At 39.0% G+C, this 23,098-nt stretch overlaps 1 protein-coding gene across 3 annotated transcripts in view; it reads right to left on the bottom strand.

Moving 5' to 3' along the window:
- The window catches only part of LOC132279770 (uncharacterized), a 28,628-nt gene extending 5,790 nt beyond the window's left edge, over positions 1–22,838 (bottom strand). The window contains exons 1-2 of one of the 3 annotated variants that reach the window (XM_059781811.1): positions 21,392–22,838; positions 10,186–10,331 (exon numbers count right to left, since the gene is read on the bottom strand). In XM_059781811.1, the coding sequence (XP_059637794.1) occupies positions 10,295–10,331; positions 21,392–22,608 (1,254 nt within the window). In that variant the 5' untranslated portion in view covers positions 22,609–22,838 and the 3' untranslated portion in view covers positions 10,186–10,294. Of the gene's footprint in view, positions 1–10,185; positions 10,332–14,222; positions 14,375–21,391 lie in introns of those variants that run through there. The other 2 variants (XM_059781810.1, XM_059781812.1) reach the window with 2 other exon arrangements.
- Positions 22,839–23,098: the final 260 nt, after the last annotated feature.

Here is a 23,098-nt window from a genome sequence, read left to right as displayed (position 1 = left end):
TCAATATTACCTTGTTCGATGGAAAGGTTATCTAGCTTCAGATATTATCAGAGTCTAGATGATGAGCTTTCTTGTGTTAACTCATACTTTTAGGATATGTACATATGCATTTGGTTCTTCTCAAACTGGGGAGAATGGAGAACCAGATATAGTCCAAAAGCTTGAAATGCACGTGATGCACCTTCACTATTAGGGACATGGAAAAGATAGATAGAATTGGGGATTTTTGTCTATTTATTATTATTATTTTAGTTTTTTTTTTTTTTAATAAATAAAATTTGTATAAAAGAAGCATTCGAAGGAGGCCTAATAGGGCCAAACTCTCAAAGAATCCAAAAAATCAACTATCCCCTCCATGGATTTACAATTTCTCCTAGAACCCAACGAAAAAGTGTGTTAACAATGGAGAACTTCAACACTCCAATATGATTCTCCTTTCCCTCGAAGGATCTCCTATTTTTTCACGCCATAAACACAACCAGATGCAGAAAGGCGCAGCCCTCCAGAATTCACGAATTTGAGCCCCCACTATACTTTTTTTTTTTAACGCTTTCCAATTTGGGCCCCCACTATACAACCAGGGCCGGCTCGACCCTTAGGCAACTTAGGCGGTTGCCTAAGGCCCCAGCCAATAGGAAGGCCCAAAAATTTTAAAATCGGTTGCCTAAGGCCCCAGCCAATAGGAAGGCCCAAAAATTTTAAAATTTCCTTATATTAAGTTCTACTATAATTATTTCCTAATATTATTAAACTCTAATAAATATAAAAATTTTATATTAGGCCTCAAATATTTATATCCTAAAATAACTTTTTTGTTTATTCACCACTCGTTTCGATTTTATATTAGGCCTCTAATATTTATATCCTAAAATAACTTATTTTTTATCTTTTTTATCTCTCCTTATTCATTCCGATTTTATATTAGGCCTCAAATATTTATATTCTAATTTAACAACTTCTTTTTCTCCTTTCTCTCTCCTCCCTCATTATGTTGAACTCTAATTGATACATAAATTTAATATTACCCTCCAAAGATTTATTTCCTTATGTGACTTTTTTTCCCTCTTTTTTCTACTCTCATTCACGTTTTACAATAAAACCAATATAGAAATTTAATTTTAGGCCCTAAAAATTTGTATCATTAAATTTTTTTTTTTCCCTCTCTCTCTCTCTCATTCATATTTTTTACAGCAGCACTAAAAACATTTTGGGTAAGATACACCAACAGTAAAATATTAAATATCTATTTAATGTTGTTTGGAAAAATGACGAAATTTTTTCATTATTTATTTTATTTTATTTTATTTTTTATTATGTTTTATGTTTTTCTTTTGAATAAGTCTTCTCCTCTAACTCTCATTACAAGTTTACAGTTATTATGAACGCATTTTTATTTTATTGAAAATTTGTAGAAGTATTGGATTTGGGTTTTCCAAATCAGGTTAAATGGTTCTTTTTCTTAAATTATTTTTTAATTTTATTAACTTTTGTTATTATAAATTTGGGTGTATATATATTTGTATATTTTGTTTTTGAGTTATGACTAATTTTATTTATATTATTAAAAAGGCTACCTTTTTTTTTCCGCCTAACGCAAATTAGATTGTTAAAAAGGCCACTTTTTATTTTTTTGCCTAAGGCCCCAAATTAGATTGAGCCGCCCCTGTATACAACTCCTCCAAGCCTCAATCAAGTTTGTAGAGGAATAGGGCATAACCCAACAACAAAACCCAGCAATCCCAAGCAATTGAGCAATGCAAAATAAATAAAGAAACAAAGTATAAAGAACAAAAGGCAAGGATATATGTGGTTCAGCCGCTAAGACATCCACAGCACACGAAGCCCTAAGGGCTACATCACTTTTATTATAAACTCTCTTTTTCATACTCTATACAATGGTGGAGGCTCCTCTATATAGAAGAAGAAATGATGAGAATGGAAAGAGATAGAAAATAGGAAACAATATCAATTTCATAAGTGTAATACTAGCGGATTTTTCTCTACTGATTCCCCTAGTAACAGTAAATCTTCAGTAATAGGAAAGACCATCAATACTTTCCTCCACTGATTCCTCCAGTAAATCTTCAACACATCCAAAGTCGTCTAATCCACAAATCTCCAACCCCAAAGACTCGAGACCATCCTATTAGAAACCAAGGCAAGTTTCGTTTCTTGCAAACACACCCCATGAACATCCCACTTACGAATCGCCAATGTCACCATCTTCCTCTTATCCAGATCATTTAGATCACAGACATTCCATGAAATAATGCAGCACTTCACGAGCAAACAATTGAGATCTCCTTCCCTCTCCTCCTCCCTCTACCCCTCTCCCTCGTCCCCCCACTCCTCCCCTAGTAATTGACATACGAAATGTGATTCCGGACCTCCCTTTCCCCCTTTTTGGATGGTATCCTTACCTTACCTCCCACCTTCACCTTCTAATTCCTCTTAACATGCCCACAGCCTTACAACACTGTCCTTTATAACACTCTCCCTTATATGTCACTCCAATGAGATTGACCACACACCCAAATTAAACCCTCACCCACACCTCCCTACAATCCCCATCCACTCCCCCTTCCCCTCCTAAAACATCAAAAGGAACATCCCCCTCCCCCTCAGGACCTTCCACTGCCAAAGGCAAAAACAGGCCATCATATGAGAACTTGCTCCCCTCCCATGGAACAATCCCAGTTTCCACAACCCGACAACCCATCCCAATCCTCTAAAATGGAAGCTGACGAAATACTGCCAGCCAAAGGGGTGCCATAGTCCCCATCAGAATCATCACCCTTAACTTCCAACCCATATACCGGCAGACATTTAAGCCCTTTCAAAGCCTTGTGAAGAGGGAGCTTCTTGACTATAACTGCAGCAGACCTGTCACTCAAATGAAACTGCAAATCCTGCCCTGCACAAACAGTGACCCCATGTCCCACCTCAGTGGTGACCAATTCCTCTAAACCACAGGTCAAATTCTGGGAATCCCCGGACAAAACAGAAGCATCATCAGTATTCTCTGTTGAACAGACCTCCAGTTCCACCTCTAGGCAATAACCTCCTTGCATCTGACAACAAACATCCCTTCTCGAACCCCACAACCCTCATCAACACCCTGCAATGAGTAGTAGTAGTAGTAGAAAGAGCGCTTCGAGATCTTGGTTCAGAGAACTTAACAGGATCATGAACTCTCAAATTAGCACTAACCCAATTTTGCTTCTCCAACTTTGACCATCTTCTAGATGAACTGCTGAGAGCTCTCTGTTTTCTCTGTGGAGGAACCAAAGAAGGAGAACTGGAGTTGCATACAAATTGATTATCATCCGACCACCCATTTGGACTATTTTGAAATGGCCCAAAATGATTACCTAAGATAGGCCTTTGATTATTAACTTTATGACATGCAGAGTTGGGCTTCCTTCCCTTACCATCTTCATAAAATGCTCCTTTGTTTGGCCCAAAGAAGACTGGGTCCGCAGTGATATCTTGCCCATTATACTGCATCCTGGAGAAGGGCGATCGCCACTGCTCAACCCAAAGTCCGTCTTTTGAGAGCCAAGTCTTACCCAGTTGAGTGTAATTTTTCGGGACCAAACTTTGTCTGCATAGCGTGAATGAGAACGCAGCCTTGGATCTGTTTCATCACACCCAGCACAGCACCACTAATGCGTTTTAAAGTTCTTTTGGCCTGAAAATGACTGAATTTACTAACCTCTTAAACATTCTGGAGTTTTGCAGACTGAGATCCATTACATGTGACTGTTGAAAGGTCATTTGAGAGGGGCGGAAACAACTCTAGACCGAGCAGCAGTGACTGGACTTTTAAAAAACATTCCAGATGCATGCCCAGGAGGATTTTGATCATTCACTGTTGGCCGACTCAAAACAGACCCATTCATTCTGTATTTGAAATTTAAAGTCCTCTCAGGTGACGTTCCACGTGAAGATCCAGCTGTTTCCCATCGTGAACGTGAAGGGTCTCAATGCTGGATGCATGTAGACCCAGCTCTCTTATGATCGACACGCTCCTCTCGCGCATGAACCATCCTCGGTCCCTGTCCTCTGGATTTCTTTGCCCTGTGCTCATTCGATCTGAAATCACACCAGCGACCATTGCGAGACCGCCCCTTCTCCGAGATCAGAACGCGTTCACAGTCATAACTTCCAATCAAGGATTCAGTCTTCTGCACAATGGGCGGAGCTCTCTCTTCCAACAAAGCAATTGTAAAGGCCACCAAATTGTCTTCAACAATGACAAACGCCAAAATCACACCTCCATCATCGACGATGATGACAACTTTATCAGTGTTGCTCATCTCGTAAGCCTCGACGTCTCGGAAACCTCCACATAAGTCTCCAATTTCTTCAAACAGCTTCTGACATGCAGATGTAATCCGTAAAGATGAATTCTCCTTATCTTCCTCTTTTTCAACAGACTCGAACAACCCACTCTGAGACACCAAGCGTCAATGAACAGATTTGCCTCTCCCCATCTCTTCTTGCCGTCCTTTGACACCCTCTGCGCTTCCATTTCCAATGGAAACCTGAACAACAACAGACAGTCAGGCAAGGTGGCAACCCTCACCCCACTCGAAAACTTCCATATCTTCAATATGCCCATTCCTCAATCCTTTGCAAACTTCCCACGTCTCTGTCAAATCTTCCAACCAGGCAAGATTTCAGCGCCACCTCGCACACCATAGTGTTAGGGTTATCCACCATCAACACACGACCCCCTGCTTGTGGGTTTGCTTTCCACCACTCTGTTCACAGCAAGACGAGTCAGTCTCACAAGTCAAGGAAAGAACAGTTCTCTCCTCAAAAGCTCTCATAACTTCCCAATGGAGGACGGACATAGAAAAACCCGAAAGAAAAGAAAGAAAATGGAGATCAGAGTACTCCGGAGTAGATGACTCTGGCATCCGAGAAGATAGAAGAGATAGAAAATTTAGAGAGAGAAATAGTCATGCTTAGTATTAGTTCCTTGGCATAAATAAATTCATTTAGTAAAGTTTTAATTTTAGGATATTTTAGTAATTTAGTATTTTAGAGTTTTATTTTTGGTAGTAGTATTTTATTAGGGTTTTCCTAGATGCTTATAAATATGTGGGTTGGTAACATTGTGAAGGACCTTTTGATGATTATTGATAATTGAATACATTGATTATAGATTAATTCTCCCTCATTCTTCTTCCCCATTCTTGTTCTCTCCTCTCTTGTTCTCTCATTTTCTCTCTTATTCTCCTTGAATTTTGATATCACAGCGCCCGCCATCACGCGGTTATCAATTTTGGTTGGTTGTTCCATGTTACGAGGGCTCAAATGGATGAGCAAAATCCTTGGCAGATCCAATAAGCAGTACATTTTTTTTATCACAAATTTTAGCTTTTTATTTTATTTTTGATAAGATCGTAATAAAAAGCATTCAGCTGGGGAAAACAGCCTACGAAACAAAAGAAGAACCAAATAGGGGCCCTAATCTCGCAATATATCCAAAAATTCAACTATCTCCCCCAAGGAATTAGAATTCCTCCCAGCAACCAAACATGAAAGAGAGCTAAGAATTGAAAATTTCAGCACCCCAATACGACTACGAGTCTCCTCACCGTCAAAGGATATCCTCCTATTGCATTCTCTTCATAAGCCCCACCAAAGACACAAGGGTGCCACCGTCCAAAAGTCACGGACTTGGAAGCCCACTATACAACCTCCCCAAGCCTCAATCAAAACTAGGGCTGTAACTCGACAGGTTGGAGGTATAGCTTGAGCCCAACCCGACATATGAAATGCTTAACCCGAGCCCAACCCTAACCCTACCTTCAACCATAACTACTTAACCCGAGTCCAACCCATCCTTATACTTTTAAACTCGAGTTTGTAACTCGGGCTTAGTTTTCGGGTTAGAAAGTAGGGTTAATTCGGGTTACCCATATGGCCAATCTAATTAAGTTACTCTAAAACAAAAAACAATTCTATCTCTTCTCTCTTCTCAGATTCAAACCTATCGAAGTCTGAGACATAAACAAGTGGAACCCAAACAAAGAAATAATCAAACCCCAACTGTCACAAGCAACCGGACAATGCAGTAAAAGATGATCATCTTTTCATCCCTATTGCAAATACAACACCAGTTGAAAACAATCTATCTCTGTCGTCCTATTTTTTGTAGATTTGCTGTATCGTCATATTCATATCGTGTCGTACCCATGTCCTTTGTCCATGTTCTTGTAGGAAAGCTGGGTGTGGTGAGAAATGAGGTGATGGGAATTTTTCATGAGTTTCATTCTAACGGAGGTTCAAAAAGTCACTGAGCGCATCTTTTATTGTCCTTATTCCGAAGAAGGGTGGAGCTTCTAATGTCAAGGATTTTAGACCTATAAGTTTGTTGGGGTGCATTTATAAGCTTATTGCTAAAGTTCTTGCGTTGAGATTGAGTGATGTTCTGGATGGAGTCATTTCAGAGTCCCAGAATGCTTTTGTTGGTGGCAAGCAGATTCTTAACTCAGCTCTTATTGCCAGCGAATGTGTGGACTCCAAGTCAATGAGTGGTGTTCCTGAAGTCCTATATAAGTTGGATATTGAGAAAGCTTATGATCATGTTAGCTGGATCTTCCTGCTGTATTTACTAGGGAGGTTGGGATTTGGTGAGAAGTGGAGGAGATGGATTGAGGCTTGCATATCTTCTATTAGATTTTATGTGTTGGTAAATAGGTCTCCATCCAGTTTCTTTGGTAGCTCTTGAGGATTGAGACAGGAGATCTCCTTTCTCCTTTCATATTTCTTATTGTTATGGAGGCCCTTAGTAGGTTGATGAGAAGGGCAGTGGATCTGGGATTTATTAAGGGATTCAGGGTGGGTTCAAACTCCTCCCAGCATATGGAGATTTCTCATTTGTTGTTTGCTTATGATACACTAGTCTTCAGTGATGCGGAGGTGTCCCTGAGATATTTGAGGTGTGTTCTGGATTGCTTTCAGGCAGTCTCAGGCCTAAAAGTTAATGTGGGCAAGAGTGTGCTTGTCCTGTTGGGGGAGGTTCAGGATATTGCTTCTCGTGCTGCAGTTCTTAGATGTGAGACGGGCTCCTTCCCTATTTCTTATCTGGGTTTGCCTTTGGGCGCCTCGTCGAGGAGGTTGAAAGGTTGGGATTCAGTGATTGAACGGTTTGAGAGAAGACTGGTTGGGTGGAAGAAGCAGTATTTTTCGAAGGGCAGAAAGGTTACTCTCATGAAGAGTACATTGTCGAGCCTTTCAACTTATTTCCTTTCTCTCTTCCAGATTCCCTCATCTGTAGCTAGAAGGATTGAGACTCTTCAACTAAATTTCATCTTGTCCGTTGGGACCAAGTTTGCAGGCCTCTTCCGTCGGGTGGTCTTGGCATTAGGAGGTTGGTCCCTTTCCTTGGGAAGTGGCTATGGAGATTTGGTAGTGAACAACATCGTCGAGGGTGATCGTGTGCCACTTTAAGGAGGAGACAGGAGGGTGGTCCTCTGGTCTGGTTAGATTTGCTGCTGGTGTTGGAGTGTGGAATTCTATTCGGAAAGGCTGGGACGAGTTTTCTAAGCACATTAGATTCAGAGCTCAAGAGGGTAGGGATGTTCGGTTTTGGGAGGATTTATAGTGCGGGAATTGCCCGCTATCTTGTTTGTTTCCCAGACTTTTCAGGATTGCTGTCGATAGACATGCCATGGTGACCGACTGTTATCGGCTTGATAGGGTAGATTTCATAGGACGTGCGTTTTCGGCGATCGTTTCAGGACTGGGAGGTGGAGGATGTTTCTTGCTTATTGGATTTCTCATATAGGCAAAAGGTTCTTTATTCTTCTCTCTCCGAGACTCATGGTTCTATCTTCCCGTGGAAGACAGTGTGGCGATCCAAGGCTCCTCTTAGAGTGGCATTTTTTGTGTAGACTGCAGTTTGGGGGAAGATATTGACCATGGATAATCTTAAAAAGAGAAGACATATTACTATTAATTGGTAATGTTTGTGTAAAAATAATGAAGGCTTACGATTGTTGGAGCCTTATTTTTGGTTTGTTCAGCATCCAATTGGTCATGCCTCGATCTGTGACGGAATTGATTGAGGTGTGGAGACGATGCAGCATTGAGGCCACACCCGTGTCTGTTGGAGGGGGGCCCCTCTTTGCGTTTGGTGGTGCATTTGGAAGGAGCGGAATTGTAGATGTTTTGAAGGGAAAGAATCTTCCATTGCACCCTTAAAATATGTTATTATTTGTTCTCTTTTTGGTTGGGTGATGGGTAGAAATTGTATATCTATACAGGAAATCATTAATTTTTTGGGTTCTTTGGGTCCTTAGGACCTCTTTCTTGGCTTCGTCCCTTGTATAGCCTTTGGGATGCGTTCCCCTTTTGAACGCTTTCTAATATATCTTCACTGATCAAAAATAAATAATTCTTGCATTATTACATGCATAAAATCTTTGACACAGATCGACTAAAAATCATTTTATTATGATTTGTATTGATCCTTCACATTCGAGAAAGCTCGACCTCAAGTTTTATAAACTAGGAACATAACTCTTGCACTATTACATGGATAAAATCTTGATAACAGATCTGGAAGCTACAGGAACAGTACCAACATCTTTTGCATCTTATTATTCAAATTTTTCTAAATTCGAAAATCAATAATCGATACGGCTTGCAAATCATGGATAAGCTTATAGTGACAAGGAATCAAATTCGGTCATTTCTTCATTTTCTTTGACTTCTTCGGCTATAGCATCTTGATCACCACTTTCCTTTGTGTCTTATTCAAGTAGCACAGAAGTCTCAACTTTTCATCTTCAACCGCTTGTCAATTCTTAGCTTCAATAGAATTGGAGACCAAAACAGATGGTAGACTAGAATTAGAGGATTCTAACTCTTGATTTGAATCATTTTAGGAGAACTTTTACCTAAAAGAGCAATTGCATTGGCTTTCAAAGTAGGCTCAAATAAATGCTTCAAACTCAATGTTTATACCACCAAAGAGGAGGTTGAGGGTTTAAGCCCCAATAGGGGCGTGTGTATGCAAGTGTACTTACAGATATAATTTTTTGTCAACCAATCTGAGTTACCGCCCAGGATCTATAATTGCCTCAAAAGGTCCAATATTTACATTATTGGACCTTTTGAATAATGGTCAAGAAAATCTTAAAGAAAATTGAACATTTTCACATAGTTTTGTAAAAAAAATAGTGGGGATTCTAGCAAAGCAGTTCGCAAGTGAATTATTGAAAAATAAGTTTTCAAAAATCAAAGGTCAAAATGGATCTGAATCTTTAGCACAATCCATATTTTCGGAATAGATCCAGATATTTTATTCACAATGGAATCAATTTATATATGACCAAAAATTAAGGATTTATTAATAGGTAATGTTGCACTGATTCCCAACCAAACTAAAGGGGTATTGCGATGCCAATCAAAAAGATGATTGTCGCTACTAGACAACAAAATGGATTTTGGAATTTGTTAGCATTCTCAAAGAAAAAGGTATTCTTAGTACTCCTGCAAGTACTGAAACCATTAAAAGAGTGCCCAATAACTAATTGGGTACTGTACATTCCTGTTATATTTCCAAAGGGATTGCTGGTGATGAACTGTTCATCCTATCCAATGTCTTCAATGTTCATCCTAGGTTTGGGAAGTTGTTAACCTAGAGTAAGCTTCTCTCATAGTGGATTTAATTTGTCTGGACTAGGTTATGTGGTTTTTCCCATTTGGGTTTTCCACATACAAATTGAGAATTCATGTGTAGTTGCATGGTTTATTTATTTATACTCTATATTTAACAGATTCATATCGATGTGTTTTACTTTTAAATATTATTTACAGTTTAAAAATCAGTAATTGCTAGTTAAAATTGGACAAGATCTCAATCACACCCTCTAAATTTGTTCCAAGCCTCATGCTACTCTTGTATCAGAGCCTTGGATAATGATCAAACATACTTTCACTAAATTTAATAGTTTGGAAATATGCTGCACAAGTTTTTTTTATAAACATGACATCACTAAAAGGTGCAAGTGTTAAAAGGTAGCATAACAACAGTAACAATGGCCGGCATTAGTTAGTATGTGTGGGTGGGTGGGTGGGTGGGTTAGTTTGAGGCATAACATAAACAAATTTTTAGTTGAGAAATTAAATTTAGGTCCAGACAAGATTTTGTCATCCGGAAAGATCATCTCCCCAATATGTCAGTCCTTCATGACAGAGGTAGCCAATAAATTATTCCTTCCAAATTTACCATAGTCTAAATGTGAACTTCACAAAGGTAGTCTTGCATAATTTACCATAGTCTAAACAAGAACTTCACTAAGGTAGACCTGCATGAAATTGAACAAAGTAAAATGTAAGGCACCTTTACTTTCGTTGCTTAGAGATAGAGAAGATAAGATTGACATTTAGGGACTGAATAAGGGTTACATTGGTTGTGATATAAGGTGATTTAAGGCTACTTTGATAGGAAATTAAAATAAAAGGCTTGATAGATTTTCTGGACAGCAACATAAAGTCAGGGCTTATATTAAAAATGCTACGACAATTAGGATGAGGTTCACGCTATCAAAAGGTTATGGGATTGACTTCCAAGTATAAAAATAGTGCTATTGAGAAGCTACTTATGGATATTATTTATTCACAACAGCACTGAAATTTAACATAAAGAAAAAGGACAAGATTAAGAAAAACAGCACAGAGAATATAAATTCGGTAGGTCAACGTCTTCTAGGAGTATTGCCTAGAAGAACTCAATGAAATCTCACCATTAAAATAAGCAAAAATCTGCAGAGTTCTCTAGAAGACTTGCTTATATGAAAGTCCAGTCAACCAAAATCTAACCGCTTCCAATCACAGTGAGCAAAAAGTGGGTTCAACCAGACTCTATTGAAAGTAGTTAGATGGGCTTTTGGCCATTAAAACTTATGGCAGGTAACATTGCTTCAATAGGCGATTTCAAGATTGAAAGAAAATCTGTATATTGCCTTCCTTTGAATGGTTTACAATGCTTTAGTTAAATAGGACATACAAGGGGCTAAAAAAAGGAAACTACAAGCTGACTACAAGCTGTGACAGCAAACTACAGGCTGTAATTACAGGCTGTATACTAACAGAAGCTACAGGCTGTGCACTAATAGAAGCTATAGGTTATACACTAAAATATCCCCTAAAATCTGGTCATTGACTATCTATATTTACACGCCCATCATATCCCCTAAAATATGGTCTTATTAAAACCAAATATCTCTTTTTCAACACTCCCCCTCAAGCTGGCTTGTAGATGTCTTCCATAGCTAGCTTGCTTCTTAAAACTTCAAACTGTTTCTTGTGTAGTCCTTTGGTAAGGATGTCTGCAGCTTGTTCAGTAGTAGAGACATAAGGAATGCAAATCATACCACAGTCAAGCTTTTCCTTGATAAAGTGTTTGTCAACTTCCACATGTTTGGTTCTGTCGTGGAGGACTGGATTATGAGCAATTGAAATGACAGCTTTGTTGTCACAGTAGACTCTCATTGGAGGAGAAACAATAACCTTCAAATCTTCAAGGAGTCTTTTTAACCATATAGCTTCGCAAATCCCATGGGCGAGTGCTCTGAACTCGGCTTCTGCACTACTCCTCGCTACTACATTTTGTTTCTTGCTTCGCCACGTGACTAAGTTTCCTCCAACGATGGTGCAATATCCTGAGGTAGATCGTCTATCAACTATACTGCCTGCCCAATCAGCATCTGTGTACACCTCCACTTGTAAATGACCTTGTTTCTTGAACATAAGTCCTTTACCTGGTGAGCCCTTTAAGTACCTCAGAATCCTGTACACTGCTTCAAAGTGTTCCTGTCCAGGAGAGTGCATAAACTGACTCACCATACTGACTGCAAATGCTATATCTGGGCGTGTGTGAGATAAGTAAATTAGTCTTCCCACCAATCTCTGATATCTTTCACGATCAACCATATTCTCGGGTTCGGCAGCTTCTAACTTCAGGTTGACTTCAATTGGAGTGTCAGCAGCTTTACACCCGAGTAGTCCTGTCTCATTAAGCAAATCAAGTACATATTTTCGTTGATTCACGAAAATTCCTTCTCTTGACTTGGCAAATTCCATTCCAAGGAAGTATTTTAATGCTCCCAGATCTTTGACTTCAAAATCTTTAACAAGTTTCTTCTTCAGTCTGGTCAACTCTTCAATGTCATCACCTGTCAAAATTATATCATCCACATACACAATTAAAATGGCAATTTTCCCTTCCTTTGTAGAACATGGTATGGTCTGCCTGACTCTGATGATACCCATGACTCTTCACAGCCTTTCCTAAACGTTCAAACCACGCTCTTGGAGACTGTTTCAAACCGTACAGGGATTTTTTGAGTTTACAGACTTTGCTCTGACTGTGTTTTCCTTCGAACCCAGGTGGCAAGCTCATAAACACTTCTTCTTCCAAGTCTCCATTTAAAAAGGCATTTTTTATGTCCAATTGATGTAATGGCCAATTAGAATTGACTGCCAACGACAATAAGACTCGGATAGAATTTATTTTTGCTACAGGAGCAAACGTCTCTTGGTAATCAATGCCGTACGTTTGCGTAAAACCTTTCACCACAAGTCTTGCCTTGTACCTTTCCACACTACCATCAGCTTTACACTTAATAGTGAAAACCCATTTACACCCAACAGTTTTCTTTCCTTTGGGTAAGTCAACTATCTCCCACGTTCCACTCCTTTTAAGAGCATTCATCTCCTCTAACACTGCTGATTTCCAATTCGGATCATCTAGTGCTTCCTGAATGTTTCTTGGAACAAACAAGTGAGAAATATTTGAAGTAAAGGCCCTATGTTTATGGGAAAGTTTATCATAAGACAAGTATTTGGCAATGGGATGCTGGGTACAGGTTCGGATTCCTTTTCTAACAGCTATAGGGATATCAAGGTCTACAGGAACTTGGCTAGGTGTCTCTGTACGATTAGAAATAGTAGGGACAACTGTAGACAAGTTAAGATTTAGAGTACCTTGAGTGTTCAGGGAGTCATTGCTCGGGACCTCTGATTGGCCTTGCTCAGGTACAATAGTAGGCTCTCTACTCTTTTGATGAGTCTTTTTTCTGTTATAAACCAGAAGCTCAGGATTCGGTTTTTTTGGAACCGTTGGTAGGATTTCTCCCCCTGTTGGAGATACAGTAAGGCTCGGCAGATTAGGACTAGGAGGCCCCGGGTTTCCTGATTCTAGAACATCATTTTCTTGTTTAAAAAGATCAGTGTTTGGAGTAGAGTGTGAGACAATAGTTTTAGGTAAGGGAATATTAGTAGAAATCTCCCAAAAATTTTCTTCACTCTCTTTCTCCCCCTGAAGAAAAGTTTTCTGAAAATAAGGATGATTTTCTAGAAAAAAAACATCCATACTGATAAACATTTTTTTTGTTATCGGATTGAAGCATTTGTACCCCTTTTTATTCGGGGCATACCCAACAAATACACATTTTTCAGCCCGAGGATCCAATTTAGATCGAAGTCTACTAGGTAAATGGACAAAGACAGTGCACCCAAATACTTTCAAAGGCAGGTTTAAATAAATCCGAGTTTCAGGAAAAGATTTTTTAAGGCTTTCAAGGGGTGTAAAATAGTTAAGAACACGAGTAGGCATCCTGTTAATCAAATATGTTGTTGTTAAAACGGCTTCACCCCACAAATACTTAGGAACATTCGTTGAAAACATGATGGCACGAGAAACTTCAAGTAAATGTTTATTCTTTTTTTCAGTAATTCCGTTTTGTTGGGGTGTGTCAACACAAGTGGATTGGTGAAAAATTCCTTTTTCTGTTAAAAAACTTCCTAAAACTTCATTAAAGTATTCGGTGCCGTTATCAGTATGAAGAATGCCAATTTTTGTTTGAAATTGATTTTCAATCATCATATAAAAATCCTTGAATAATTTTTCAACTTCAGATTTTTCATTCATTAAATACACCCAACACAAACGTGTATGATCATCAATAAAAGTCACAAACCATTTTTTTCCAGGAAGAGTTGTGATCCTAGAAGGGCCCCAAACATCGCTATGGATTAAATAAAATGGTTTTGATGTTTGGTAAGGTTTAGGAGAATACGTAGTACGATGACTCTTTGATAAAAAACAATTCTCACAATAAAAAGATGAACAATCCAATCCTTTAAACAAAGAAGGAAATAATTTTTTAAGATAAGGGAAACTAGGATGCCCTAGTCTAAAATGTCATAGCATTATTTGTTCTCTAACAGGGATAGAACGAAAACTACTCAAACCTTGAGCCTTTTTATTACTTGAAATATCATCTTCAAAATAGTAGAGACCATCTATCATCTTAGCACTGCCAATCGTCTTCCCCAAGCTCTAGTCCTGAAATTCACAATAGGATTCAAAAAAGATAACACGACAATTAGAGTCTTTGGACAATTTATTAACTGATAAAAGGTTACAAGCAAGCTTAGGGACATGAAGGACAGACTTAAGATCAATAATTTTTGAAAGTTTCACTAAACCTTTGCCTGCAATGGGAGAATAAGAACCATCAGCTATTCTGATTTTTTTTTCAGAGCCAGAACAGGGTGAATAAGTTTGAAATAAATGAGAACAACTTGTCATATGGTCAGAAGCTCCTGAATCAATGATCCATGGGGTAACACTGGAATTTGAACGACAAGATAAGGCCTTCGGGTTGTTACCTGTTTGAGCAAGAGAAACATTAGGAGTACCAGATGAAGAATTGAATTTCAGCAATTTTAGAAGATGATCCATCTGTTCTTTGCTGAAGGGAAGTGCCTCGGCTTCATGAGCTGATGGGGCTCGGTTGAATCTGCCTTCCTGGTTGAATCTGTCTTCCTGCTTACTCTTCCAATTCGCTGGTTTACCATGAATTTTCCAGCAGGTTTCACAGGTATGGTGAGGCTTGTTGCAGTGGTCACACCAAAGACGGGGCTTTTCATTATGTTTCCTGCCAATATTCGCTTCAGATACGACCAAGGCAGAGGTCTCAACAGCACCATTTGATAACTTTTTTCCAAGCATGACCAGCCTGCGACTTTCCTCTCTTCGAACCTCGGAGAAGACTTCACCGATTAAAGGCAAGGGTTGTCGTCCAATTATTCTGCCTCTCACTTCATCAAACTCAACATTGAGTCCAATGAGAAACTTGAAGATGCGGTTGTCTTCCACCTTCTTTTTGTAATGGTTGCAATCTTCAGGCGATTTCCACTCATAATCGCTGAACAAATCAAGGTCCTGCCACAAACGTTTCAGAGAGTTGAAATATTTTGTAACACTGTTATCTCCTTGACGGATCTCTCCGAGTTTCAGCGTTAGTTCATAGACTTGAGACTGATTTCCTAGGTCTGAATACATTTGGTTGACATTGTCCCAAAGTTCTTTTGCTGTGTGGTAACATATATAATTAGAACTGATGTCCTCCTCCATAGAATTCACCAACCAGGTCATCACCATCGAATTCTCTGCATCCCAGGTCGAGTAGGATGGATCTTCAGGTTTTGGTTCCTTCTTTTCTCCTGTTAGGTAGCTGATTTTGCCTCTGCCTCGGATATACATCCGCACGGACTGGGACCAGCGAAGGAAGTTTTCACCATTTAGCCGAATTGTGGTAATCTGGACCGAGTGTGTCTGAGAGTTTTGGACTTGGGACTCAAAGGTCTTGGTCTTGGACTCAGGTATGTCATCAGACATGGTGATTTGAGTTGTTTGGAAGAGAGAAAAAAAAGGAACAGGTAGGGGTTTTTTTTTCAGAAGAATCGGTAAGATGCTCTGATACCAAATAGGCGATTTCAAGATTGAAAGAAAATCTGTATATTGCCTTCCTTTGAATGGTTTACAATGCTTTAGTTAAATAGGACATACAAGGGGCTAAAAAAAGGAAACTACAAGCTGACTGCAAGCTGTGACAGCAAACTACAGGCTGTAATTACAGGCTGTATACTAACAGAAGCTACAGGCTGTGCACTAATAGAAGCTATAGATTATACACTAAAATATCCCCTAAAATCTGGTCATTGACTATCTATATTTACACGCCTATCATATCCCCTAAAATATGGTCTTATTAAAACCAAATATCTCTTTTTCAACAGCTTCACTACTGGGGCTCACATGACCTTTTTCCCCTTTTCCTCCTAGGATATATGTGCAGGGAATGGTAGCCATCATTGTGATTCTTCTCAGAAAAATAAAACTACACAAACAAAAATAACTATGTATAATCTCTTTTGACGACATAAATTAGCAAAGACACCAAAGGACCAAATGGCCCAACGGTATCACCCCTTCCTCCCTAAATGGAAGGTCGGGGGTTCGAACCTCGGTGGAGGTAGGTAGGGTGTGTACGTAATTGCTTTAACTTCCAAAAAAAAAATTATATATTTAAATTAGCAAAGACATGCGTATTTAACTTGTCCTCTTGTCTGCATTTTAGTGACACGGCATTCGGAACACCACATCAGCGTAAACAAATTACTGATCATGTGCATTTAATCAAACCAAACCATGAAAAAGTAGGTAGTGATGTCCATGATACATTAGCAAATAATGTTAAAATAATTCATTTTTTTAAAAAATTTAGAAAGCGTTCAAATGGGGAACGCATCCCATAAAAACTACACAAGGACCAAATATGGCCCCTAACCTCTCAAACTATCCAAAAATCAATTATCTCCCCCGGAGATTTACAATTTCTCCCAAGGACCCAACAAAAAAAGAATTGATAATAGAGAATTTCAGCGCCCTGATAAGAGTCTCCTCACATCTCTTATTCCACTCCCTCCTTAAGCACCACAAAACACACTAGGGCGCCACCATCCAAAAGACACGGGTTTGGGAACCCGCTGTATAACCTCTTCAAGCCTCTATCACGTGTCTTGATGACCAAGGCATTACCCAATGGACTCCAAACAACCCCAAAAGCGTAGCCCCAAGTATCCTGAGCCACTGGACAATGCAACAGAAGGTGATCTAACGACCCTCCATCCCTCTTGCACATGCAATACCAATTGACAATAGCCTATATTATGACCCAGTCATTTTCCTTATTTTTCATTCTCTCAAATTTTACGGATATTTTTTTTCCGTTGATTTATTTTTCCGAGTTTTCGTTTTTCGTCATTTTTCACTGTCTTTTCATTTTGCATAACCTATCGGGTCATGCTCGAATTTGATTCTGGCCTTGCATGCATCCATTTTACTTGATTTCTATGTATTGCACATTCTTACTTTTGTAAAAAAAGCATGCTAGATGTTTACTTTTGCCCATAGGGATATAAATGCTAAGATTCTTGAAAATTGTTTTCTTTACTTGGGGTGTTTGTCGTAATTATCTTTTGATGAGATTTTGTATTTAAAGTTCTTTTAAATATATCTTTTGAATGCCACTTCATTTTAGGCTTTTTGGGAAATTCACTTTTTGAGTTACCTAGTGGAGGGGCATTTGTGTAATTTTGAAAAAAATTCAGAATAATTTCTCATTTTCGGTTCAACCTTTCATGAGGGGTTTATTTTCACCTTTTCTTGACTCTGGCACTTCCAAAATATTTTTCGGATTTTTATTTCATTTATTATGAATTTTCGAACCCCGTTAGTCGTCAAACTTGTCCGAGGCATATCTCCTCGCTCGGGACTCGGTTTTTGACCCCGTTTCTTCCAATGATCTTAGAATTCCATTTCGAAACTTTTTCGTTCACAGACCATCTTCATTTGAGCGCGTCTTCATAGATTTCACTTTTTGGACCCGGACGGGGCCAGTTCAGATTATTCGAGACACCTTTTTGACCTATTTAGGGTAGGTGGATGAGAGAGACAGTCATTTCATCTTTTTCACTCTCCAAAAGCAGCAGCTACAGCCGCCACTAGAGGAGCTTGGAGCTGCCTTCTCTCTCTCCTCTTTTCATTTACTTCCTCTTTGATCCGGCTCTTCGCAATTTAGACTTTTTTTATCTCCTCGACGACGCGGTGATTTCTATCCGATCGGTTTTCGATTTGCAGCACTTTGATTTTTGGGGTGTGAGTCCAAGCTTGGATTTAGGTCTTGTCACTAGAGGATTTCTTGCTCTCCTTATTGTCCCCGTCATAACCAAAATTTTATCGCATTTTGTGGAGTTTGATTTTGGTGTGATTTGAGATTTTCATCTCAAAGTGAGGTAGGGGGTGTTTCATGTTTATAATCTAAGTGTTTTACATATTTTTGAGGTTTATATAACTTATATGTATGTTTAAAGTTTAGATCTAGAAATGGTTTTTATTTTAATTAAATGATCATTTAATTTTATAGTTGAAGTATGCTTAAATTTAATTAAGAATATGATATTTGGAGAGTCCATGACTTGTTTGTTTATCATATATTATTTTTAAAATTTTTGGATAACTTTTGAAATAGAGAGATTTTTAATTAATTAAGTTAATTAAAAATTAACTAAGTGTTTTAATAACTTAATTAGACTTTTGATTTGATATTTGAGTTATTCATGTTATGTTACTTATTATGTGTTAATTTCATGTCAGTTGGTGATATTTTGCTATTTAGATAAATTAATTAATTTTTATTTAATTAGTTTCCATTTAATGAAATTATGATTTATTTGCACTTTTGATGTTTTTAAGGCCTATTAAGTTATATGCCATAGTAGTTGAGAACCTATGGCATGTCTTGTATGTTTTCACAATTTGATTGTGTATGATATTTGATTAAGTGCATTTAGTATATATGTATATACTTGTTGTACACTCTTTGTTGATTTTGGAAGCTTGAGGATGTCGTAAAATTGACTATGGCTAGGGCTCAGCTCTAGTACGGGGGATTTGAGAGCCCTCTATTTTTAGTGCACACTTAGGAGCAAGCACCCACAGGCTAGTAACCCAAATGATGCTTGGTGTCGGTTTTATTCCGGCGTGACGTCCAAGTTTCCGTTTGTTTGATTTCGCATTTTAAATTCCAAGTTGTTTACTTTGTAAATTTATATTTTGTTATTTGGCATTTGATATTTCAATATTGTTTAATTGCTTATATATTGTGATTTATAATGTGGATGTTCTAATGTAGCTTAGAACGATCCCTTACTATCACCTTGGACATAGACGTTAGGTGGCATGAACCACATGGATTGATTTATATCAACTTATAAAGACTTGCAAAACTTTAGGTTATAGCATTTTCATTTTCTACGAGTAACTTGTTTACTCACCCTCGTTGTTTGGGACATTTTTCAGGTAAAGAACCGTGTTTTAGGGATACACAACATTCTTAAACTTGCTTGTGGCTTGATGAGTTTGGCGTATTTCCTATCATGCACTTACTAGCATGAATTTTGTTTTATTTTGGGTTAAATATGTCAAAACTTGTAGCTTCTATTTAGGATATGTAATAAGTACCTAAATGTATCCTTTGAAACCTATTTGCCATGTATGTGATGAGGCCAAGGGCCAAGAACCTCATGCTTCATTTTTATGCTATTTGACATTATGTTTAAAAATGAGAAAAATTGGAAAATGCAAAGCTTTAGCATGTAAATTTCAGTTTGGATGGTGGGAATTGTGTTTTATCACTTTTCCTAGTACTCTTTTATTATATGTGACATGTGGTCAAGGGTCAAACGGTTCTTTGAATGCATCTATGATGATTAACTTCAAAATTTGCTTTAAAAGGCCATTTTTCATGATTTTTGGGGTTTAGACATGTCATATTTTGCATATGGTGTATTTTGAGGTCATGGACCATTGGGACGCATTTTATTATGTATATTACGTTTGCGAGAATGTTTACTTTGCACAAAATATCATGATTGCATATTATGGTTGATGGTAGGCTTCAAACTTTTCATTTTTATGCATTTTTTAGGTTTAATGGGTCAGATTTTGCATTGGGCATATTTCGGGGTCACGAACCAATCCCGCATGTTTTAAAACCCTTATTACGTTTGCGTGCACAATCGTTTTAGCACAGAATTTCATATTTGGTCATTTGAACACTTGAAGAAAACTTGCATTTTAGCATTTTTCGTCAAAACTAATCTCAGGAGTATTTTGAGCATTTCAGGTCAAAAATAAATTTTTCTTTCGACATGTCAGCTTGGAAAAATTATTTTAAGGGAGGTTTCTTCTTCATGGTTTTTCAAAAAAGGTCGTTTTGGGGTCCAAATCACACTCGGTTCTCGGCATTTTCAGTGTCAGTGCCCAGGTGTCAGCAGCCTTGGCCGCGCGCGCCTGGTGCCCCCTCGGCCGCGACGACGCCCATTTTTGTTTTTGGTTTTTCTCCTCCATCCGGACTCCGAATCAAGTGATTTTTGAGTCTATCTTCGTTAATTTTTCGCCGTCTATCCAATGGTATACTCGGTAACACCCATAACTTTCTGAAAATTACCGTTTTACCCCTAGGGCCAAAATTATCCCTATTTTTAAATTATCGCTTCTCCATTTTGTTTTCTTTTGAACTCCGTGACTTCATAGAAAGTTACTCTAGCGTTCTTGGGATGCCGTTTATCCCTAGGAACCTTGTTTTTTTTTTTTTTCCGCTTCCGCATTCGGATCCGTTATCGGGTCAACTTTTGGATCACATTAACTATTCGGGTTTGTGAAAAATTGGGACGTCACAGCCTATATCCTCCTCCTCAGGTTATCCAACATTATAATCCTCCCTAAAACTGCAGTCCAAGCAACACCACTTTCCATAGGAAAGCAGACCCTGAGCGTCCGAAAGGCTCCTATAGAAAGAGCGAACATCGAACCTCCCTAGACTTGGGAATCAGGCCCTCCACCATCCACCTCCTAGCAAAATACAGCAACTCCAAGAACCCAATGGCATCCTCCATTCCCAATCATGAAAATATCTCAAAAAGCACACATCCCAAGGCATGTCCATCAAAAGCAATCTGGTAGAGTTTAGGTAAGGTTCACGCCGGCAACGAATGGTCGCCACACCAAATATTGTACATAAGGGAATACTCTCACTAAATAATGCTTTCTTCTTATGCAATGTTTTCCTAATTATAACAAAAGTGGTAATTTACCCATTTAGCTAAAACATTAATTACCATGGGAAGTACTGAAATTTGTTTGTGAACTATTAGTTTCACAAATCAAATATAAGTTCGATCTTTTGCAATGCATTGTTTACTGCCTTATAACCTAAGTTAGACCCCTAATACAAGTTGCAAATCAAGCAACAGATTTTTCAATTCTTTAAAATCTCAAATATAACACGGAATTAGAATGAACAAAACACCAAAAAGTGAACAATCTACATAATTAAATATAAAGACATGAATAATGAGGAGCTAATACAATAGGAGAAGGTGATAGAATCACTTAAAAACCACATGCTTCAGATGACAAAGTAAGTGGGAATTGAAGTGTAATGAGTAGTACCCGAGATTAAGTATGCCATTTATAGGATCCAGAAACTGCTGCTGCTGTTGATGTTGTTGTTGTTGCTGCTCCTGCTGTTGCTGCAGTAAACTAGCACTAGTCACTGCCACAGCTGCTGCACTCGAAGGTGCCCCCTTGTTTTCCACAAACCTCCACATATACCACGAGCCAACAGACCGATACGGCCTCCACTTCTCACACAATTGCTCCATCTGAGAAGGCCGAGGCAACTCGTCAAGGCTGTAGAGAAGCTGAACGCCTTTGCGAACACCGAGGTCATTCACCGGAAGAACATCCGGTCTGTGGAGAGAAAAAATCATAAACATATGAACCGACCAAGAACCAATACCATTGACCATAGTGAGCATTGTAAAAAGTGACTTATCATCCATTTCCACAATAGCTGAATCGGATAGAATTCCATTCTGGTACTTCCTTGAAAGGTCATGGAGGTAACTAGCTTTTCGCCCCGAAACACCGATTTGCCGGAGTTGGTGAGGGGTTAGGGCAAGAACGGTATCGGGCATAACGCCTGCCTCGCCACCACAGAGAGAGACGAAGCGAGTGTAGATTGAGGTACCGGCCTTGTACGCGAGTTGCTGATAGAGAATGCTTTTGGTTAGGGCAAGAAACGGGGCGTGGAAGGAATCGAATGTGGGAGGGTGATGGTGATCGATCAAAGGAGCGAGTAATGGATCGGCGATTCGGAGGTGTCGGAGTGCGATTTCTATTTCGCCTTCGCAGGACAGCGATTTCGCGACGATTGTTCGGTTGGGTTTGGGTTGTGGAGGGACAATCTTGTTCTTGGAGGCTCTAGTGGTGGTGTTTGTGGTTTTGGGGGTTTGCGAGGCGTCTTTTTTTGGGGATTTGCCATCATCGGTGGTGTCGGGAGAGACCTTTCGGATCTTCCGTGGGCGGAAGGGGATTTTGGCAGAGGGAGGGGGCTTTTGGGGCGGAGCATTGGCTATGTCGGCGATGGTAGTGGTGGAGGCTAAGTCCGCGGTTGTGGTGGTGGTGGTTGTCGTCTCGGGCTGGGTCTGAGTCTCAAACTCGGTCTTTGTTTTTGTTTCTGTTTCTGTTTGTGCTTCTGTTTGGGTTTGGGTTTGGGTTTGGGTTTGGGTTTGCTCACTCATGGGTGGTGATGAGTGAGATTTGTGGCTAATGTCGGAGGTGGGGGTGGGGGTGGCCGTGGCGGAGGCGGAAGAGTGGTGGGTCATAATGAAGGACTAAATCGAAGCCATGGTCGATCGATATATTCGAATTTACAATGTGTGACTCTCTGTATATTTTGGCATTGTTGCTGCTGTTGTTTGTGGTTTTTAGTGAGAGTGGATATTGACTGTTTAAAGAGAAGACTTGTGCGCCTGACTTGGAACACCAAACAGACCAATGTATATGTAAGCTAATGGGGTGTTTCCTAAATCTTAATTGGAATTTTCTTACACTCAGTTCCGAGTTCCAACAAGTGGTGCCTGGTCTTTTACACTGACCAGTGACAACCATTCAAGCTCCTATAGATTTGGTACGCACGTGAATTATATCCATCTGTGTTGTCCAACTATGATAGACTTGGATACTGCTAAGTAAAAAAAAAAAATTAAAGGTAAAATACATAGACAACTCTTATGCTACGTTTGGTATGCATGAATGAAATGAAATGAAATGGAATGGAATGGAAATTTGGAATGGAATGAGTATTACCATTCT

This window comes from Cornus florida, unplaced genomic scaffold (assembly GCF_030987335.1).
Source record: "Cornus florida cultivar Cherokee Brave unplaced genomic scaffold, ASM3098733v1 CherokeeBrave_3.0.0_Hap2_Chr10, whole genome shotgun sequence".
In the NCBI taxonomy this organism is placed as follows: domain Eukaryota; kingdom Viridiplantae; phylum Streptophyta; class Magnoliopsida; order Cornales; family Cornaceae; genus Cornus; species Cornus florida.
Note: the sequence above shows the minus strand (reverse complement) of the source record. Positions and strands in the feature narration are given on the sequence as shown.